This window comes from Phocoena sinus, chromosome 9, assembly GCF_008692025.1.
Source record: "Phocoena sinus isolate mPhoSin1 chromosome 9, mPhoSin1.pri, whole genome shotgun sequence".
NCBI classification, from domain to species: Eukaryota; Metazoa; Chordata; class Mammalia; order Artiodactyla; family Phocoenidae; genus Phocoena; species Phocoena sinus.
In genome coordinates, this window is record NC_045771.1 from 85,790,055 (window position 1) to 85,811,931 (window position 21,877).

General features: G+C 41.4%; 1 protein-coding gene across 1 annotated transcript in view; it reads left to right on the forward strand.

Moving 5' to 3' along the window:
- MAGI2 (membrane associated guanylate kinase, WW and PDZ domain containing 2) overlaps window positions 1–21,877 on the forward strand; it is a 1,347,058-nt gene that overhangs the window by 1,200,748 nt on the left and 124,433 nt on the right. The window contains exon 16 of the mRNA XM_032642294.1: window positions 4,296–4,535. Coding sequence (XP_032498185.1) covers window positions 4,296–4,535 — 240 coding nt within the window. The remainder of the gene's footprint in view (window positions 1–4,295; window positions 4,536–21,877) is intronic.

Consider the following 21,877-nt stretch of genomic DNA (forward strand, 5'->3'; position numbering starts at 1 on the left):
ATTCTTGTTATCATCATTATTATGGTTTCTGAAGCAAATGCGGTGGGAGGTCCAAGCCTGGCTTATGATGAGACGGTTCAAAGCTGAGGGGAAATGAGTAATCAGACTGTGAAGAGACAGAAGATGAACGAGGAGACAGGCAGTGTCACCACCTTCTTGCACAAAGGAGTAATATAATGGAAAAAGAGGTGGGCAGAAGGGAGGTCAGCCTTATGCTTGCCTCCGCTCGTACAAATGTCCTGCCTCACCCCAGAAGACACTGGGCACTGGTTTCCTAGTTGATGCTGAAGAGAAGAAGAAGGAAAAAAAGCATTAATTATGAGAGATACAGACTGGTTAGTTACACTGGGCAAAAATGAAAATAAAAACCTGCCCCAAATGTTAACATACCAAAAAAAGTGTACGCACTGAAGGTAGAAAGGCAGAATTTTCAATTAGGCAGTGGCAAACTAGATCCTCAAAAGTGAGAAATGGTGGATAAAAACGTAAAGGATAAAGGATGAAAACATCCAGTAATGTATCCAGTTTTGTTTACCAGATAATTTTAGCACAGATCTTGCACCTTAAACTAGTTTTGAGAGGTGCCTTATCCGTGCTACCAGCTCCGATATTTAGTTATTGAAAGTGGCGTTAATTGTTACACTGAAAGTGTAAATATTTACATGTTTAATAATTCAACTTTGAGACGTTCAACGTAGTGACACATTATTTTGAATACATACGATTCGTCTGAGAGAAGAGTGTCTCTGAGGAATTCCCGAAAGTGTAAATCTAGAATTGATGTGAAAGAAAGTTTTATGACTTAATCAAAACACGTTAGAGTCCATCTTAAAGCTGTCAGCATCTTTTTTTTCTAACACCTAAGGGAAAGTCTAATTCTTGGCCTGATACTGAGAAAGGGACGGTTTTCTTGGCAGCTGGGTGAAAAGTTTAGCCAGCGTTCAGGATGCTAGTGAATTCCCTGCTCCTGGCTACTATACTTTCTGTCAATTCTAAATACAATCCCTTACTCTTTGTCTACGAGCATGTCACCCATTTAAATAATGTCTGCCTTGATGAGCATAAGGCAGGAGTGCAGAAACTCACATGCCTTCAGGAAGGCCAGCCCCTAACATGGGCAGGACCCCAGCCTGCCAGGCACCACAGGGGTGCACTGTGCCCGTGGACACTCCAGTGCACGTGTCCAAGATCTATCACACACATACCCCGGTGCCTCAGCCGTGCTTCAAGACAGGATTTGCACATCCTTCCAGGGGACAGTCCTGTGAAGAGAGGCCCAGGCAAAACCTGGAAGCAGGCAACGTCTGTTTGGTTACATAGAGCCCTGGTACCCAGTCTGTGATCTTGAAGGGAAACGAGGGCTCCAGCCGCACAAGTCCCTTTGGCCCTGTGTGCTCTTCACTCCACGGGTAAATGAGTAAATCAGGAATTTGCAAGAGACGCTGGGGAGTAGCTGAGACTCGCACATTGTGTACTCAGTCAAGGGAACAGGAATTGCCCAACTCTAGTTGATTATTGCCAAATATTTCAAGAGGAACTAAAAATCCAGCTTTCTGTAAAATCACCCTATTTAAAAACATTGGCAATTAATTTTAACAGTTATTAAACAAAGTCTAGACCGGCATTGGGCAGGAATAATAAATGGGTCTGCAGACCAGGAGCAGCTCCTGGCCAGCAGTTGACTGTTCTAGTCAAAACCATCTCACCTGGAGGACATTATCAATGACTCCTGCCTTCCCAAAGGGAGACCCTCTCCCAGTCAGCACAGTGATGATTTCCAGTATGACTGGTGAGGACAAAACAGAAGCTAAAACCTAAAAATTAATTATTGGACTTGAATAGATATTAAGTGACTGAATTCTGTACACCCGTTTGCATGTGAGCCAGAGGATGAGTCAGGGATGCTGGGACTTAGTGCGTTTAAAAAAAAAAAAAAAGAAGAAGAAAAATTGCACGTGGTATTTAGTCACTTTCTGACATTTTACTATATTATTCTAAAACAACATTTTTCATCCCCTATACCAGGAAGTGTTGTTGGAGAGAAAACAGTCTCATTTGGGTCTAGAGCCAGCCAAGTAGAAAAATGAGGTGGAATCAGTTATATCCCTCGAAGTCAATCACTGGAAGTCTTCTTAACTCCCTGGTTTTAAATGTGCTCATGGTGTTAAAGATAAAGAACTTTGTTCTAGAGGTTGAAAGAGACATGCAGAAGCAATAGGAAAGTATTCTGTTAATGTATTTGACTCCTGCACTCACCCAGGGACACTCACATTGACTTAGGCAATGATTTCCTTTCTTTCTCCCTTTGGAACCTGTGGCATAGCCACTCCGAGCCACTTTCTGCAAAGACAGATAATTTTTCTTAGTTGCTGCTTTACTGACAACCACAGCTCTCAACCCCCTAAAATATGACAGCCAGAAAATGAGATCTCTCTTGTCACTGCCTATGACATTTAGTTACTGATTTGGTCCAATAACTCAGGGAGATTTTCAGTTTAATGTTGCAGCATAATAATTGTTTGTTTTTCTTCTTCCTGACTATCTCCAATCACTTTATTTCCAACTTATACAAGGACTGATAAAGGATATGTGCTTCACCAAGACAATAACAGCTTGTCTTTGGATGATGTTTTCTAGTGGAGAGGGTTCATTTTACAGGTAGTTTGAAATTCTGGTGGAAAAGAGGGAAAAGCTTTGACATTGACATTTTGCTCTTTTATCACCTCAGTACATTTCTTACATATGAAGACACCCATTTGTTTTCTTTTATTAAAACCTGATTGATTAAATATTACAGAAACATTCAAATATATCAAACAGTAATAAGCAGTAGCCTGGGTCTTATTCATTCTGTAATCACAGACAAGAAATGAATACATTTTTGTAAAGACCATTTTAAAATCTGAGTATCTGATTAAATGCAGCTCCATTTTCTTTAGGTATCAGTGTAACATAACAAAACATCTCTTACAGTCAGTGTTCTCGTTCCCTGATTTCTGAACTGACTGACTTTTTAAACGAAATGATTTTTCATTTCAGAATGGAATTGCATCTTACATTAAAAGCCTTCATTGGAACTTTGGCTAATTATTTTTAACTTGCCATATGAGACAACTGCCAGTATTGTAAATAGGAGACCATATCTAAAGACCCATAAAGGAATCACTAATTATCATTATTTTCTATCTTATTGTTCCTCTGTTCCATAAACATCTTTTGAGTACACTAATCAAGTTGTAAGATGGACATGAAACAGTCCTGTTTCTAATTACAGTATTCTACGTGCCTGCTTAAGTTTTTTTTTTCATCCGAATACCAGAACCTAGGTATTATAGTAAAATGACAGAATTCTTTCTTGAATGATGGGTCAACTTGCAGTTTAAAAACCAGGTTCTCTTGGCTGCCAACTTTCTATCATTTCTCCCTATAAATATACTTGCTTTCTCATGGAAGTACTGGCTTGCTTTATCTGGTTGACAATAAAGTATATTTTACAATAATATAGAATGTAAATGAGCAAGGCCTCCAACACCTCCCTTAGAGATTCAAAATTCATCATTCCGCAGCCTGATATCATTGTTAGATTTGATCCTAGAGTGAGCAAACTAAGAAGTATGTTTCCCAGCTACACAAAGTGAATGAACACTTCTAAGCTAACAGAATATCACAGAATTAAATAAACCCGTGGCTTTTTAGTAAAATTACGGTAGGTCACTTTACGTGGACATCCTCTGGGCTGTTAACGCCAACTACAATCAGCACTTCTCAAAGTGTGGCCTTGAGACCTCATCCAGATTCCTGTGCCCAGTTGATCCTAGATCTACTGAAAAAACTCCTTGGGTGAACTCTGATGATGCATATTTCTTACGAGTTCTTTAAGTGGGTTTTATGCGTAGCATAGTTGAAGAGTCTGTCTATCTGTTTTATGATCTTCTTAGATCAATTATTTTTGTGAAACTGAGAAGGCTGATATTTAAAACTGGGCATTGTCTTGGCGGGTTGCAGTCTTACCGAGAAGACGTTATAAACAAGTAGCGGCACAGGGGAAGCTGAGGAGGGGTTTTACCTGTGTTTGCTGTGAAGGGTGGAAAGGGGCAAGACCTAGGAGGCTCCACAGCCAGGTTTGGAGCTTTTCAAATACTCTTCACATCCGGGGGGTGGGGGGAGGAATGGAGGCCAGTCAACCAGCCTGGTAACAATGCCAGTGTCTAGAATAGTGCCCAGTACACAGGAGGCACTCCTTCATCAAGACCCTTGCTAAATAACCAGGTGCCTGTGTACGATGTGTGTTCCAGGGGAGCCCTGCCCAGAGAACGGGAGGAGTCCAGGCTCCGTGTCGACCCACCACAGCTCTCCTCGCAGCGACTACGCAACCTACACCAACACTCACACCAACAGCAGCGCCTCTCCCCCCGAAGGCTTCGCCTCCCACAGCCTGCAGACCAGCGATGTGGTCATTCACCGCAAAGAGAACGAGGGTTTCGGCTTTGTCATCATCAGCTCCCTGAACAGGCCAGAGTCCGGATCCACCATAAGTAAGTGTCTGCTTTGCCTGCTTTTGAATGAGAGCTATTGTTTTTATTGTTCTGGTGGTGGGGATGCTGGACAAGTAGATCAGAGGACTGTTGTATTCATAAATGTGGAGCCCGAAAGTCGCAGCCTCCGGGCACAAATAAGGCATCCTTAGCACTTGCCTAGCCAAATGTTGCCGACTTTGGCTCAGAAAGAATGCAAGAGCCCAGCTAATGTCCTCCCAAACCCACAGCCCCCATAAAAGCTCTTCATTCATTTTAAACTGGGAAGAAAACAATGCAGTGTGATGTGGGAATTTTGACGTGAGGGGAGAGGTGCTTCTGTTCTGTAGAATGAAACCAGCTGCACAAAGTATCTGAGGGAAAAGCAGTCCAGGCAGAAGCCTTGACGTGGGAAGGTGCTCAGCATTCAGGAAATATACAGAAAATGTATGGTTTCACGTATACCTGGAATCTGAAAAACAAGGCAAATAAACACACAAACGGACAAAACAGAAACAGACTCCTAGATACAGAGAACAAACTAGTGGTGGCCGGAGGGCGGGGGGGGCGGGGATGGGTGAGATAGGTGAGAGGAATCAAGTGGTTCAAACTTCCAGTTATAAAATAAATAAGTCACAGGGATGTAATGTACAGTGCACGGAACATAGTCAATAAAACTATCACTTTGGTGCATAATCTATAAAAATATCAAATCACTATGTTGTATACCTGAAACTAATATAAACTTGTAAGTCAACTATACTTCAGTTAAATATATATGTATATATACAGATTATGTGTCTGTAGATACACATACAGAAGCCCAATACATCTGTGGTCTAGTGAACACAAGCAGCGTGAGACCAGGACATAGAGCTAGGCGGGAGCCAGGCTGTGCAGGGCTTCACACACCCTTGGAAAGAAGCGTGGATTATAATCTAAATCCATGGGAACCATTGGAAGGTTTTAAGCGGTAGACAGATATCTGACATATATTTTTAAAAGATGAATCCAGATGCTCATGAAAAATGGAAGCAGGAAGAGAGCCAGAGTGGAAGCATGAGACACAGTTAGGAGACCTTTAACACTGTCCTGTGGATTTGCGCCGATCATTCTGTAATGTATAAAAATATCAAATCACTATGTTGTGTACCTGGAGCTAACATAGTGTTGTAGGTCAACTATACTTCAGTAAAAAATAACTAAATAAATAAATTTTTAAGTAAGTAAGTAAGTGAATAACTTAATAAGACAGCCCTGTGTGTCCAGAGATCCCAGTGCCTTGGTAGAAGTAATGGATGGGGGAGAAGTAGATGATTTCACCTTCTGAGATTCCTCCAAATCTAAGGTTCCAGGAGTCTGTACAACAGGTGACAGTCAGAGGTCGTATCTCTCTTCCAGTCAATCATCTTTGCAGATTCTCAGCTTCCTCAGTGGTTTTCCTTTCAGCAGCACTATTCCGGAAGTCACTCCTCAGCCAGCAAGCAGTAGGGCAGAAGTGATAGGAAAACTTGTTCATTTTTCATGTACAAGTGATTTGGCCCGAAATGTTGTGGATAGAAACACCATAACAGAGAGCATTAGGAGAAACGACAATTGAGTCATGCTGTGGTCCTGAAATTCTTATGAATTGTGGTTGTCCCCAGCACATGGCAAGGGGTGCGGGTATCAAACAATGCTCAAGAAATCAAATTGTTGAGAATGAATAAGAACGTTTTATGATAAAGTTAATGTTAGCAAAATAGTACCAGGACTGAATGGAGAGAATTGCCCTGTTTAGCTTTAGCTTTGACCAATTCAAGAGCGGAAACTATAGAAGCATTAAACTTCGTGAAAGGTGAAAATGTGCAGAAGCTAAATTACGTACATCAGAAAGTATGATTTCATTTATCTTTTTCTTCATGATGAGGTAAAGAAATAAATCCAGTCCTTAAGCATAGAGTAAAGGCAGGATTCTGTCAGTGTGGTGGATTCAGCAAGATTAAAAGGACACAAGATTTTCTTGAATTATATAAACAGTCTTCCAATAATTTACACTTGGGGAAAATGTTCACAGAGAGCTTTTGTAGCTATTCCAGGCATTCAAATTGTTTATTGGGGCAGGATACCTAAAGGACTGGAATAAAATTAAGTGTACTACCACAGTGAAAGTGTTAAGCATGTCTTTAAGGTCTCAGCTTTATCTGAAGTGTGACAGCATTATTGCTCAACGTACAGGAGGATTTGTGTGTGTGCGTGTGTGCGTGCATGTATGCACGCGTACATTTATTACATAAGCCACAGAGGATTTGTCTATTGCAAATAAGATCCATGCATGGACAGGGTTGGCAAACACCAGGTGCAAATGCTTACAATTAAATGCGGATTTTTCTTCCTACCAAGTGGCATTAGACTGACCTCAAAAGAGTAATTCTAACCATTTTCAAAATGGTATTATTTTACATCACCCTGGAGAGTGGAAGGCTATTCTAGAGTTCATAATGCTTCCTAGCTTCTTTTTTCACATATTTATTTCTCTTTAATTTAAGAAACTTTAAAAAAATTTTTTTGAAGTGTAGTTGCTTTACAATGTTGTGTTAGTTTCTACTGTACGCAAGTGAATCGGCCACACGTATACCTACATCCCCTCCTTTTTGGATTTCTTTCCTATTTAGGTCACCGCAGAGCACCCAGTAGAGTTCCCTGAGCTACGCGGTAGGTCCTCATTAGTTATCCATTCCATACATAGTATCAATAGTGTATATAAACACAGGCTGTCCCTATGTTCCGGGAAGAGCACGTTTACAGTCTGTAATTTGCAACATGCACGTGAAAGGTCTCTAGAGCTGATGCTACTTCATGCTTAACTTCCGTAATAATTTTTAACTCTCAATTCTGAAGAGAAAGGCGAAGTGCCACCTCCTGTGCCACACATCCACTGCCAGAATATCAAGGCTCCTTGGGCTCTGCGAGCCCAGGAGAGCGTGATACTGTTCTAATATCCAAGAGTCAAAATCATTTCCAGGGCTGGTGTCATTTTTCTCTTCGTGTCTTATCTGGGTCCAAGGATCTTGAACACATTTGTGGTTTATTTTTCAGGCTACTGAGATCCTCTCCTTAGCGGACAGAGCGCTGTTATTCTCGCCTTTGATAGGGGCACCATCACATCTAGGCGAGGGAGTGGCGTGGCTAACAGCCCAGGGGCTCTGATCGTACTGCCTGGATTTGAAACCTGGCTCCATCATTGACTAGCTCTGTGACCTTGGGGAAGTTATACAACCTCTTTGGACCTCAGTTTCCTTGAATGTAAAGAGACGATCATTTTAATACCTAGGTCATCAGGTTGCTGTGAGGGTTGAATGAATTAGTACACGGAAGTGCTCAGAAGAGCACTGACTCAGAGTGAGCGCTAAGTGTGTGGTCCCTGCCGTCTAGACCACCTCGCCTGCTAGGAATTATCACTGCGTTCCATCAGCTCGCTGTTCTCGGAGGGTGCAGAGTTCACGCTGCTGTCGGCTCAGTCAGCCATTAGTCAGAGCCCACCACTCTCCCAGAGCAGCTAAATCCGGGCAGCAGATGAGCATCTCTGAGGGCCAGCTCCCCGTCCCGCCGTGCTGACCTTCTGGGAGCACACCCCCTGGGCCAGGGCTGGGGGCAGTGAGAGCAGCAGCGGCGGCAGCCACGCCAGTCCAGCAGTGGGCCTTTGCCGAGGCTTCAGGCTGGAAGTCTCCCCAGAAACCACTAACCAATAGACTAGAAGAGTCAGGGCAGACATCAAAATTCAGACTGAAAGCTGTGCCTTTTAGGGTATCCTGCAAACTTTATGTCTCTGTTGAATAGATCAGAGAAGAGAGGAGAGATGGAGAACCCGCTGTAAACTTCCCCACCCTGCAGACGGAGAAGGAGTGCCCTTCCACAGCTTGTTCAGCCCAGGTGGCAACTTTGCCAAGAAGGCCAGATGTTTAACCAGTTGGGAACTCGGAAAAGTCGAGTTCCTGGCTTATTTGTTGCCTGGAGTTTAGTAGGGCTCTTTATCAAAGCCTCACATATTTTTTTCACAGTGTTATTTCCCCCCAAAATAAAAAAAGAACTTTTTTATACTATTAATGTAATTCGGGAGCATATTACTTCCTCCCAAAGCCAGGAGGCCAACTATCGTTTGGGAGTAGACAGATCTTAGAAGCCTTCTATATGAGGTGCAGAAATACCTTTCTTGATTTAAATTGAGAACAGGTAAGCTTCCTGAGCATTTCTGTCCCATTATCCAAAATATTAAGCTTGTTTTTTCAGACCTTAAAATTGGACTCAAGGGAAGACAAAATGGTTTGCAAACCAGAGCCTAGGATAAGAGTGAACCGTAACAGGCAGTTGCACTTAAAATTCTTTAAAGGATTCAAAAAAATTTATATAGAAAGACGTTCATCGCCACGTTGTTGATAGACATTGAAAGTTGGAAAGAATGTTAGAAGTTTCTCCAAAACTGGAAACGTTGGCATATTTGGGAAGTTCAAGGCATTTGATGCCATTGACTGACTGCTGTCATACTTACTGAGGTTTTGTACCCAGGATAAAGAAGGTAGCCTTCGGAGTCAGAGGGGATCAGATGCTTGCTCTATAAAAGTGCCCCAGTGGCCATGTGCAGTGGGGTTGGCAGGTCAGCCTTTGGGCCTCCCCAGCTGAAGGTCTGAGTCCGACATCCAGGTTTTATTACAGAGCACAGAGCTATAACCGTCATCGCGGGTGCTTCCTGCTCTGCCCCCAAAACCTGCTTTCCCACCAGAGGTTCCCAAGAAGGGCTTTGACACAAGTGATGAAATAAAAGTGACACTGATTCTCCCGCTCTTGTAAAACCTGTGAGGAAGGTTATGTTGACCTGTATGGGGTAGCCGTGTCTGGGCAGCCTGGACAGTGGTGTTGGAGGCTGGCAGTTTGTTGAGGGAATTCATAAATTTAGGTGCAGGCCCATCGCAAGCTGGGAGGTAGAACATACTCTGGACAGCAGCCGTAGTAGCAGTCCAAGCAGCACCAGTAGAGGAACAGTCATTTCAACCCTTCCTTCCTTTATTCATATCGTCCTAACAGCATCGAGTCTGTTTTCCTTGTCTGTATTGCAAACGACTCACTGGTCAGCACGCTGCTGCCTCTTAATCTTTCAGCTCTGTACCAGGGCTGAAAATCTTTGTTTCTTTCTGTGCCCTTTCTCTGGCACAGGTGGGAGTACAGACTAGGTCACTGGTGACTTTTCCTAACGCCCACTGCAATCTGACATTCTAGGAAGACGTTAGTTAGTTACCTTTGGTAAAATGCCCTGACGACTCTCAAAGTCCTTAATGATGTCCATAGGCCCTGGTGTTGAAAAGTTATTCTAGAGATTCGGAAGCTTATCTAACAGGTGTTTTAAGACCTTTTAAGTATAATTCCCTAATAAGTATGAAATAAAACTGAAAAATCAGTAAAGCAAGTTGAGATTTTTTTCCACCAAAACTCACCCCACCAACTGTGCAGCCACTGAATAGCCATTTGAATTTAGGAGACATACAAATTAAAACCGAAAGCCAAGACTTATACAGTTTTGCCCTAATACAAGGAGATTTAAACTAAATGAAAAGTGCATTGGACAACATGTCTGAGCCTGTCTCCAGCTTATCCACTAACTCTTGTGTCCCTTGAGCTAGTCACTTGGTCTTCCTGTACCCCTTCCTCATCTGAACTATAAGGAAAGATGGTCCTAATAGCCTTTTCCAGCTCTAGATTATATTATGCCATGAATCAGCATGGAAATATAAAGTATTATGTTAGTTTCGTCTGTGTGTGAAAAGCCTTGGTTAAGTCTGAGGCCTGGATTATATTTTTCATTGCCTTAAGTTATCATTTTAAACTTTCATTACTTTCATTTTTTATTATGTTTTTAAGGTGCTCCTAACACTTTCATTTCTTTTGTTCATCTTATCCTATGTCAAGAAACGATCTGAAACAAGCACTTAAATATACTAAACCAGCTCCCCTTTTAAGACATTTTAAGGCAGTGTTTCCCTCCTTTCACTTACAAAGTGATAGCATTTGTATATCACACTGAGATAAAATGAATGAGGCTGATAGAGGCAAAAGGCAACCTCCCCAGGGGCTCTACCCCTAACCTCACTCGACCTCCTTGGGAAGCAATGGCTGTCTTGGCACACCTGTAACCTGTAGTGGTACACTCCTTTTAATGGCCCATATTTACAAAGATTTGCCCTAAAGTGAAACCTCTGAACCTCAGCAACCACTAAGTGTCCCATCTTACATTTTATTGCTTTGGGTTATGGCAATGAAGTTTCTTTAGAACTCCGTACTGAGGTGCACAGGCAGCTGGTGCAACTGGAGCTGACGCTGGGGCCTTGACTTTCTGTAAATCATTGTTAACTTTGACCTATTAATGCTGCATCCCCGAAAGTCATTGCTGGAAAGTTTCTGAAGTTATACCCGTGCTGGAACATGGGAATTAGAAAGCGAGTGTCATTGGTTTCACTATTTGTCATCGGTTTGCAAAACCAAGTTTCCTTTCAGAGTTCTTAGACAGCTTTGCAACCTGCGATATTCCCTTAATCCTTAAATGAATCTCTGCTTTGAATTCCTTTAACGACATAGTGCTTTTGCTCTGAGTTTTATGCTGAGAGTACTTCACTCAGGAGGCATGATGGCGTCAGCCACGCCGTTAACGTGAGTGCTTTTAGAACAGAAGAAATACGGTGGGGCAGGGGACACTATATAAAATGCCGGGTTTCCTCCAAATATCTGGCTTCTAAATATAACTCATGAAACCATAAGATAAGCAAATGTCTTCATAATCTTTTAGCAAATCTACATACACAAAAAAGATAAGATTGTGTTCAGTCTGCACTGACATGCATATGGTTTAAATCAAATCAGTCTTTTCGCATTTATTAGTGTGACAATTTCTGCTTCAGGAGGTGGCCAGGGGCTAGGGTACGAGTGGAGTTTCTAATGATGCAAAGTTCATCAAGAAAGGCGGCACTTTCTGTGTGTCATCCAGTCTTCTCATAGTGAATCCTTGATCATAACACCCCTGATAAAAATATCTACAGGGTAAAGTTCAAAGACACCTCTCTTATATTCAAGACCCTCGGTAGTGTAAACACAGCCACTTCTTAGCAGCAGGTCCTCACAGTTCCATTCCATCAAAGCTGGTGTAGTTACCCCTGAAAGACAACTTTTACTTTCCTGCCCCAGTGTCCATGTTTTGGCAGCTGCCACTTGAAATACCTTCTTTTATCCACTAATAAATGTTATCAAGCTTTCTCCCAGGCACCTGTGCTAAGAATCTTCCATTGGTTTAATTTTCAGAGCAACCCTATGAGGTAGAGACTACTGCCCAAACAGTAAGCATCTCTCACAAGCGGCTCAAAAATCTCTTAACTTCTGAATAAGAGTTTGCCTGACCCCTCACCCTTCTTTCTTAAGTGTTTTCTCCAGTTCTTATATGGAATTCTTTGGTTTTTTTGTCTCTAAACCCCTTGATTGTTGACTGCTCTGTTATTTCCTTTCTCTTATCATGTCTTATTACTATCATTGTCATTTTACTCTTTTTTTTTTTTCTTTTTTTGCGGTACGCAGGCCTCTCACTGTTGTGGCCTCTCCCGTTGCGGAGCACAGGCTCCGGACGCGCAGGCTCAGCGGCCATGGCTCACGGGCCCAGCCGCTCCGCGGCATGTGGGATCTTCCTGGACCGGGGCACGAACCCGTGTCCCCTGCATCGGCAGGCAGACTCTCAACCACTGTGCCACCAGGGAAGCCCCTCATTTTACTTTTATAGGTTTATACCCTATAATAAATTTTAAGTTTTCCTACCCTTAAATAAATTGTAAGTTCCTTAAGGGCAAGAAATTATGACATTTCTTTGAATCCCTCACAGTTCCCGGTAGCATACTTTTAAAGATTTGTCCACATAATTTTTGTTGGTGGGATGGGATTAGATCCTCATATAGTGATCAGTGCTATCCTCATCAAGGTAAAAGTGTGAATGTTCTCTGGTCTCACTTCCTATACACCTAAACCGAGCTGTTCCATCCCTTAGAAGGCAGCAAGACATATCTCTGAGAATGAGCAAAGAACTCAGGGGAGGAAATGTTTGCAAGCTGGTCCTCGCGCAGCATGAGAAATTGCACTATAAGAAAGTGGAACTGTAACACAATGTCCCAAAATACAGATTTTGCATCGGTTGTTCTCAGCCTGAGTAGATTCTGTACCAGCTCAGGGGTGAAGTCTTAGATGAGAGAGGCCTCAAGAAATCAGGCCCCAGCGAGCCATCTCGGTGCCTCTGGGAAGCCCTCTAGTCGTGAGCATCTGGGTTGCAAACCCTTGTCCTCCGAAGGCCCAGGCTGCCGGCCTCAGTATGCCCTCGGACTCACCTCATCTGGAATGGCCATCCCTCTGTATGAACATCGCCTCAGCGATAATCATATCATCCTAAGCAGGAAGGTTTGGATGGCAGCCCAAGCTCCTTAGAAGAAGGGTGACTTCAAATTATTCATTCATTTCACAATCCTCATTAACACAGTAACCCACTATCTGTTCCCAATGAACAACTTCTAATTCACATTTCTTCTTTATAGATCATACCCAGCTAAAACCAGATGACTAGGACCTATTGATTAAATTCCATTTTTTATTTCAGTCCTGAGCATGACTAGGTTTATTCCCAAATTAAAACCTGGCTGCCTAGGTCTTACCAGTAAGCAGACAAGCAAACAACAGCAAAAAAAAAAGGTTTTGCATAAACTCTAAGTACTCTGATATCCAAACATCCATGCATCTATTAACTAAAACGGAAAGATGGATGTAAGCATTTTACTCTCTTAGCACCAACAAATTTAAAGATCATTAACTTGTAAAAAACAAGTCCACAGAGACACACCATCATTCTTATTTATTCTCAAGAAGAAGAGCAATGCAACCTATCAAAAAAATATGTAAAAAAAAAAAAAAAAAAAAAATCTGTAAGTGCTCACCGTGTATTTTTTTTTTTTAATTCTAGACCATCTTTCGTATTTGAATGGAGCTCATAAATCATAAGCTTCCCCAGTGGGGAATCATTCTTCAGGAGGGTTTTATTATTATGTTCAAAGACTCTCCGGGCAGTGGCAGAAGGTGGATGTGCGGATGCCTTCTTAGCTTCAACTATTCGGTTGTCTTAAAGCTCGTTGGTTGGTGATCAGTAGCTGTTTCCTCTGGGCTTATGTCCTGCAGACCCTTGTTATTCACTAGATGGTACAAGATCGCAGCTGCAAAAAGAGCCCAGACTTTGTGTACACGGTCCCCCTTCTACCAGTGGAAAATGCCCATCACCCTCCCATGGGTTCAAACAAATCCTGAGCCTACAGTTCACTTTTGCAAAAGACACATTTTCTTTACAAGCTATTCAGGGCCTCATGTTGGATTAAATTCTCTGTGGTGTTATTTTTCTTCTTTTCTCCAACAATCAACCACGTAAGAAAAGCTGATTCCACATAGACATCTATTTTAAAAGCATGTTGTTAAGTGAACACAGTACTGTTATTTATCACCATTTTCCAGCTATGTTGAAAGAGTGCTACGAGGGAATCTTTTTCCCACTTGGACTGGGATAAATAGCATTTCTTTTTGTACCCAGCTTTCACCAAGGACTCAGGGAGTACCTCTACCCAACTCCTTCCTGCCAGACCAAATCCGCTAAAAGCTCTCTTTGTTCACTTGACCACCAATAATTTTGAAATTTAAGCTGGATTTTTTTTCCCAAACAAACCACTGCCAGTCTTTGGTTAGAATTATTTCTAAAGATTAATCAGTCAGCCTCCTCTGGGTGAAGTTCACTAGGCATTCCTAACGTGTATACTGTACCAGAGCAAATTAATTAATAGTGGGGCCTGCTACTGGCATATTCATTTTCCAGTCTGATCTCTTCCACATCTTATTTCTCTAGGCCAGGCAATGGTTTGCTCCACAGACATGCCCAGATGTTGGGCACCTGATGAACCCATCTGCTTTCTCAAGGGTGAGGTGCCCAAAACCTTCTGTTCAGAGGCTGTTCATAATATAGATGTATATTTATGGATTTGTCATGGAGGAGAGTCTTCCGGTAAGCAAGGGTGCATAAACTAGCAAGTTCATGAGGTGTTCTGGCAGGGAACAGTGCAAATAACATGAGATAGAAGAGTATTTCCACTTAGAAGTCTTCATTCAAATGTTTTTCAGACTTGCTAGATGAACAGCAAGATGAAAAATAGCTTACTTTCCTGTAGGCATTTGACAAAAGTCAAATACAATAAAACCTTTATTGTATTGGTTGCCAAGTGTCTTAGTCCGTTCAGGCTTCTGTAACAGCCACCAGATTGGTGGCTGGTAAACACCAGTGTACAGAAGTTTATTTCTCACAGTTTTGGAGGCTGGGAAGTCCAAGATCAAGGCGCTGACAGATTCAGTGCCAGGTGAGGGCCAGCTTCATAGATGGCCCATCTTCTCACTGTGCCCTCACCCCTCATGTGGGGAAGGGACAAGGATATCGGTGGGGTTCCTTTCATGAGGGCACTAATCCCATTCATGAGGACTCCACTTTCATGACCTAATCCCCTCCCAGGACCCCACCTCCAAATAACCATCACTCTGAGGCTTACGTTTCAACATATGAATTTGGAGAGGACACAGACATCCAGTTGGTAGCATCAAGTTAGCCACTGATAGTGAAGCTCCCTGGGGCTGAGTGGCTAAGAGAAGGCTGACAGGCATGGCTTTCAGCTCCAATCAATGTACATGCTCACAAGCTTTAAAGTAGGCCTCCCAATAGCTAAGTTCATATCCTAGCTGAGTCTATACACAACTATATATCTTTCATACTTTTTTTTTTTTTTTTTTGCGTTACGCAGGCCTCTTACTCTTTTGGCCTCTCCCGCTGCGGAGCACAGGCTCCGGACGCGCAGGCTCAGCAGCCATGGCTCACGGGCCCAGCCGCTCCGCGGCATGTAGGATCTTCCCGGACCAGGGCATGAACCCGTGTCCCCTGCATCGGCAGGCGGACTCTCAACCACTGCGCCATCACGGAAGCCCTTGTTCAGCTTTTAAATGCAGACGAGGCAGCATTTCCTCCTCCTCCACTCTCCCCTCCCACCTCCTTTCTCCTGCCTACTCGACATTAGTTCTTTAACTTATCTCTATTTATTTCCATCCCAAACCTTTTCTTTATCTCTTCCTGATTTTTTACTTTTCTTCCATTTTTTTAACATCTTTATTGGAGTATAATTCCTTTCCAATGGTGTGTTAGTTTCTGCTTTATAACAAAATGAATCAGTTATACATATACATATATCTCCACATCTCCTCCCTCTTGCGTCTCCTTCCCTCCCACCCTCCCTATCCCAACCCTCTAGGTGGTCACAAAGCACCGAGCTGATCTCCCTGTGCTTTGCGGCTGCTTCCCACTAGCTATCTATTTTACATTCTGTAGTGTATATATATATCCATGCTACTCTCTCACTTTGTCCCAGCTTACCCTTCCCCCTCCCTGTGGCCTCAAGTCCATTCGCTATGTCTGCATCTTTATTCCTGTCCTGCCCCTAGGCTCTTCATAACCATTTTTTCTTTTTTTTAGATTCCATATATATGTGTTAGCATACGGTATTTGTTTTTCTCTTTCTGACTTACTTCACTCTGTATGACAGACTCTAGGTCTATCCACCTCACTACAAATAACTCAATTTCGTTTCTTTTTATGGCTGAGTAATATTCCATTGTGTATATGTGCCACATCTTCTTTATCCATTCATCTGTCTCTGGACACTTAGGTTGCTTCCATGTCCTGGCTATTGTAAATAGAGCTGCAATGAACATTGTGGTACATGACTCTTTTTGAATTATGGTTTTCTCAGGGTATATGCCCAGTAGTGGGATTGCTGGGTCGTATGGTACTTCTATTTGTAGATTTTTAAGGAACCTCCATACTGTTCTCCGAAGTGGTTGTATCAATTTACATTCCCACCAACAGTGCAAGAGTGTTCCCTTTTCTCCACACCCTCTCCGGCATGTACTGTTTCTAGATTTTTTGATGATGGCCTTTCTGACCAGTGTGAGATGATATCTCATTGTAGTTTTTTGTTTTTTGGGTTTTTTTTTGCGGTACGTGGACTCTCACTATTTTGGCCTCTCCCGTGGTGGAGCACAGGCTCCGGACGCGCAGCTCAGCGGCTATGGCTCATGGGCCCAGCCACTCCGCGGCATGTGGTATCTTCCCGGACCGGGGCATGAACCCGTGTCCCCTGCATCGGCAGGCGGACTCTCAACCACTGTGCCACCAGGGAAGCCCATCATTGTAGTTTTGATTTGCATTCCTCTAATGATTAATGATGTTGAGCATTCTTTCATGTATTTGTTGGCAATCTGTATATCTTCTTTGGAGAAATGTCTATTTAGGTCTTGTGCCCATTTTTGGATTGGGTTGTTTGTTTTTTTGTTATTGAGCTGCATGGGCTGCTTGTAAATTTTGGAGATTAATCCTTTGTCAGTTGCTTCATTTGCAAATATTTTCTCCCATTCTGAGGGTTGTCTTTTGGTCTTGTTTATGGTTTCCTTTGCTGTGCAAAAGTTTCATTTGGTCCCATTTGTTTTTTTGTTGTTGTTGTTTTTACTTCCATTCTCTAGTAGGTGGGTCAAAAAGGATCTTGCTGTGATTTATGTCATAGAGTGTTCTGCCTATGTTTTCCTCTAAGAGCTTGATAGTGTCTGGCCTTATATTTAGGTCTTTAATCCATTTTGAGCTTATTTTTGTGTATGGTGTTAGGGAGTGATCTAATCTCATACTTTTACATGTACCTGTCCAGTTTTCCCAGCACCACTTATTGAAGGGGCTGTCCTTTCTCCACTGTACATTCCTGCCTCCTTTATCAAAAATAAGGTGACCATATGTGCGTGGGTTTATCTCTGGGCTTTCTATCCTGTTCCCTTGATCTATCTTTCTGTTTTTGTGCCAGTACCATACTGTTTTGATTACTGTAGCTTTGTAGTATAGTCTGAAGTCAGGGAGCCTGATTCCTCCAGCTCCGTTTTTTGTTCTCAAGATTGCTTTGGCTATTTGGGGTCTTTTGTGTTTCCATACAAATTGTGAAATTTTTTGTTCTAGTTCTGTGAAAAATGCCAGTGGTAGTTTGATAGGGATTGCATTGAATCTGTAGATTGCTTTGGGTAGTAGAGTCATTTTCACAATGTTGATTCTTCCAATCGAAGAACATGGTATATTTCTCCATCTATTTGTATCATCTTTAATTTCTTTCATCAGTGTCTTATAATTTTCTGCACACAGTTCTTTTGTCTCCTTAGGTAGGTTTACTCCTAGATATTTTATTCTTTTTGTTGCAGTGGTAAATGGGAGTGTTTTCTTAATTTCACTTTCAGATTTTTCATCATTAGTGTACAAGAATGCCAGAGATTTCTGTGCATTAATTTTGTATCCTGCTACTTTACCAAATTCATTGATTAGCTCTAGTAGTTTTCTGGTAGCATCTTTAGGATTCTCTATGTATAGTACCATGTCATCTGCAAACAGTGACAGCTTTACTTCTTCTTTTCCAATTAGGATTCCTTTTATTTCCTTTTCTTCTCTGATTGCTGTGGCTAAAACTTCCAAAACTATGTTGAATAAGAGTGGTGAGAGTGGGCAACCTTGTCTTGTTCCTGATCTTAGTGGAAATGATTTCAGTTTTTCACCATTGAGGACAATGTTGGCTGTGGGTTTGTCATATATGGCCTTTATTATGTTGAGGAAAGTTCCCTCTGTGCCTATTTTCTGCAGGGTTTTTATCATAAATGGGTGTTGAATTTTATCGAAAGCTTTCTCTGCATCTATTGAGATGATCGTATGGTTTTTCTCCTTCAATTTGTTAAGATGGTGTATCACGTTGATTGATTTCCATATATTGAAGAATCCTTGCATTCCTGGAATAAACCCCACTTGATCACAGTGTATGATCCTTTTAATGTGCTGTTGGAATCTGTTTGCTAGTATTTTGTTGAGGATTTTTGCATCTATGTTCATCAGTGATATTGGCTTGTAGTTTTCTTTCTTTGTGACATCTTTGTCTAGTTTTGGTATGAGGGTGATGGTGGCCTCATAGAATGAGTTTGGGAGTTTTCCTTCCTCTGCTATATTTTGGAGGAGTTTGAGAACAATCGGTGTTAGCTCTTCTCTAAATGTTTGATAGAATTCACCTGTGAAGCTGTCTGGTTCTGGGCTTTTGTTTGTTGGAAGATTTTTAATCACAGTTTCAATTTCAGTGCTTGTGATCGGTCTGTTCATATTTTCTATTTCTTCCTGGTTCAGTCTTGACAGGTTGTGCATTTCTAAGAATTTGTCCATTTCTTCCATGTTGTCCATTTTATTGGCATAGAGTTGCTTGTAGTAATCTCTCATGATCTTCTGTATTTCTGCAGTGTCAGTTGTTACTTCTCCTTTTACATTTCTAATTCTGTTGTTTTGAGTCTTCTCCTTTTTTTTCTTGATGAGTCTGGCTAATGGTTTATCAATTTTGTTTATATTCTCAAAGAACCAGCTTTTACTTTTATTGATCTTTGCTGTTGTTTCCTTCATTTCTTTTTCATTTATTTCTGATCTGACCTTTCTTTCCTTCTGCTAAATTTGGGGTTTTTTTGTTCTTCTTTCTCTAATTGCTTTAGGTGCAAGGTTAATTTGTTTATTTGAGATGTTTCCTATTTCTTAAGGTAGAATTGTATTGCTATAAGCTTCCCTCTTAGAACGGCTTTTGCTGCATCCCATAGGTTTTGGGTAGTCATGTCTCCATTGTCATTTGTTTCTAGGTATTTTTTGATTTCCTCTTTGATTTCTTCAGTGATCACTTCGTTATTAAGTAGTGTATTGTTTAGCCTCCATGTATTTGTATTTTTTACAGATCTTTTCCTGTAATTGATATCTAGTCTCATAGCGTTGAAGTCAGAAAAGATACTTGATATGATTTCAATTTTCTTAAATTTACCAAGGCTAGATATGTAACCCAAGATATGATCTATCCTGGAGAATGTTCCATGAGCACTTGAGAAAAATGTGTATTCTGTTGTTTTTGGATGGAATGTCCTATAAATATCAATTAGGTCCATCTTGTTTAATGTATCATTTAAAGCTTGTGTTTCCTTATTTATTTTCATTTTGGAGGATCTGTCCATTGGTGAAAGTGGCGTGTTAAAGTTCCCTACTATGATTGTGTTACTGTCGATTTTCCCTTTTATGGATGTTAGTATCTGCCTTTTGTATTGAGGTGCTCCTATGTTGGGTGCATAAGTATTTACAGTTGTTATATCTTCTTCTTGGATCAATCCCTTGATCATTATGTAGTGTCCTTCTTTGTGTCTTATAATAGTCTTTATTTTAAAGTCTATTTTGTCTGGTATGAGAATTGCTACTCCAGCTCTTCTGATTTCCATTTGCATGGAATATCTTTTTCCATCCCCTCCCTTTCAGTCTGTATGTGTCCCTAGGTCTGAAGTGGGTCTCTTGTGGACAGCATATATATGGGTCTTGTTTTTGTATCCATTCAGCCAGTCTGTGTCTTTTGGTGGGAGCATTTAATCCATTTACATTTAAGGTAATTATCGATATGTATGTTCCTATTCCCATTTACTTAATTGTTTTGGGTTTGTTATTGTAGGTCTTTACCTTCTTTTGTGTTTCTTGCCTAGAGAAGTTCCTTTAGCATTTGTTGTAAAGCTGGTTTGGTGGTGCTGAACTCTCTCAGCTTTTGCTTGTCTGTAAAGGTTTTAATTTCTCCATCAAATCTGAATGAGATCCTTGCTGGATAGAGTAATCTTGGTTGTAGGTTTTCCTCCTTCATTACTTGAAATATGTCCTGCCACTCCCTTCTGGCTTGCAGAGTTTCTGCTGAAAGATCAGCTGTTAACCTTATGGGGATTCCCTTGTGTGTTATTTGTTGCTTTTCCCTTGCTGCTTTTAATATGTTTTCTGTGTATTTAATTTTTGACAGTTTGATTAATATGTGTCTTGGCATGTTTCTCCTTGGATTTATCCTGTATGGGACTCTCTGTGCTTCCCGGACTTGATTAATTATTTCCTTTCCCATATTAGGGAAGTTTCCAACTATAATCTCTTCAAATATTTTCTCAGTCCCTTTCTTTTTCTCTTCTTCTTCTAGGACCCCTATAATTCAAATGTTGGTGCGTTTAATGTTGTCCCAGAGGTCTCTGAGACTGTCCTCAGTTCTTTTCATTCTTTTTTCTTTATTCTGCTCTGCAGTAGTTATTTCCACTATTTTATCTTCCAGGTCACTTATCCGTTCTTCTGCCTCAGTTATTTTGCTATTGATCCCATCTAGAGTATTTTTAATTTCATTTATTGTGCTGTTCATCATTGCTTGTTTCTTCCTCTTTAGTTCTTCTAGGTCCTTGTTAAATGTTTCTTGCATTTTCTCTATTCTATTTCCAAGATTTTGGATATCTTTACTATCATTATTCTGAATTCTTTTTCAGGTAGACTGCCTATTTGTCTTCATTTGTTAGGTCTGATGGGTTTTTACCTTGCGATTTCATGAGCTGTGTGCTCTTCTGTCTTTTCATTTTGCTTATCTCACTGTGTTTGGGGTCTCCTTTTTGCAGGCTGCAGGTTCGTAGTTCCCATTGTTTTTGGTGTCTGTCCCCAGTGGCTAAGGTTGGTTCAGTGGATTGTGTAGGTTTCCTGGTGGAGGGGACTAGTGCCTGTGTTCTGGTGGATGAGGCTGGATCTTTTCTTTCTGGTGGGCATGTCCATGTCTGGTGGTGTGTTTTGGGGTGTCTGTAGCCTTATGATTTTAGGCAGCCTCTCTGCTAATGGAGGTGGCTGTGTTCCTGTCTTGCTAGTTGTTTGGCATAGGGTGTCCAGCACTGTAGCTTGGTGGTCGTTGAGTGAAGCTGGGTCTTGGCATTGAGATGGAGATCTCTGGAAGATTTTCACCGTTTGATATTGTGTGGAGCTGGTAGGTCTCTTGTGGACCAGTGTCCTGAACCTGGCTCTCCCACCTCAGTGGCACAGCCCTGACGCCTGGCTGGAGCACAAAGAGCCTGTCCTCCACACGGATCAGAATATAAGGGAGAAAAAAGAAAGAAAGAAAGAAAAAAAGAAAGAGAGAGAGAGAGAGGGAGGGAGGGAGAGAGAGAAAGAAAGAAAGAAAGAAAGAAGAAAGGAAGAGAAAGAAAGAAAGGGGATAAAATAAAGTTACTAAAATAAAAATAATTATTAAGAAAATAAATTTTTAAGTAAAAAAACAAAAATGGACGGTCAGAACCCTAGGACAAATGGTGAAAGCAAAGCTATACAGACAAAATCTCACACAGAAGCATACACGTACACACTCACAAAAAGA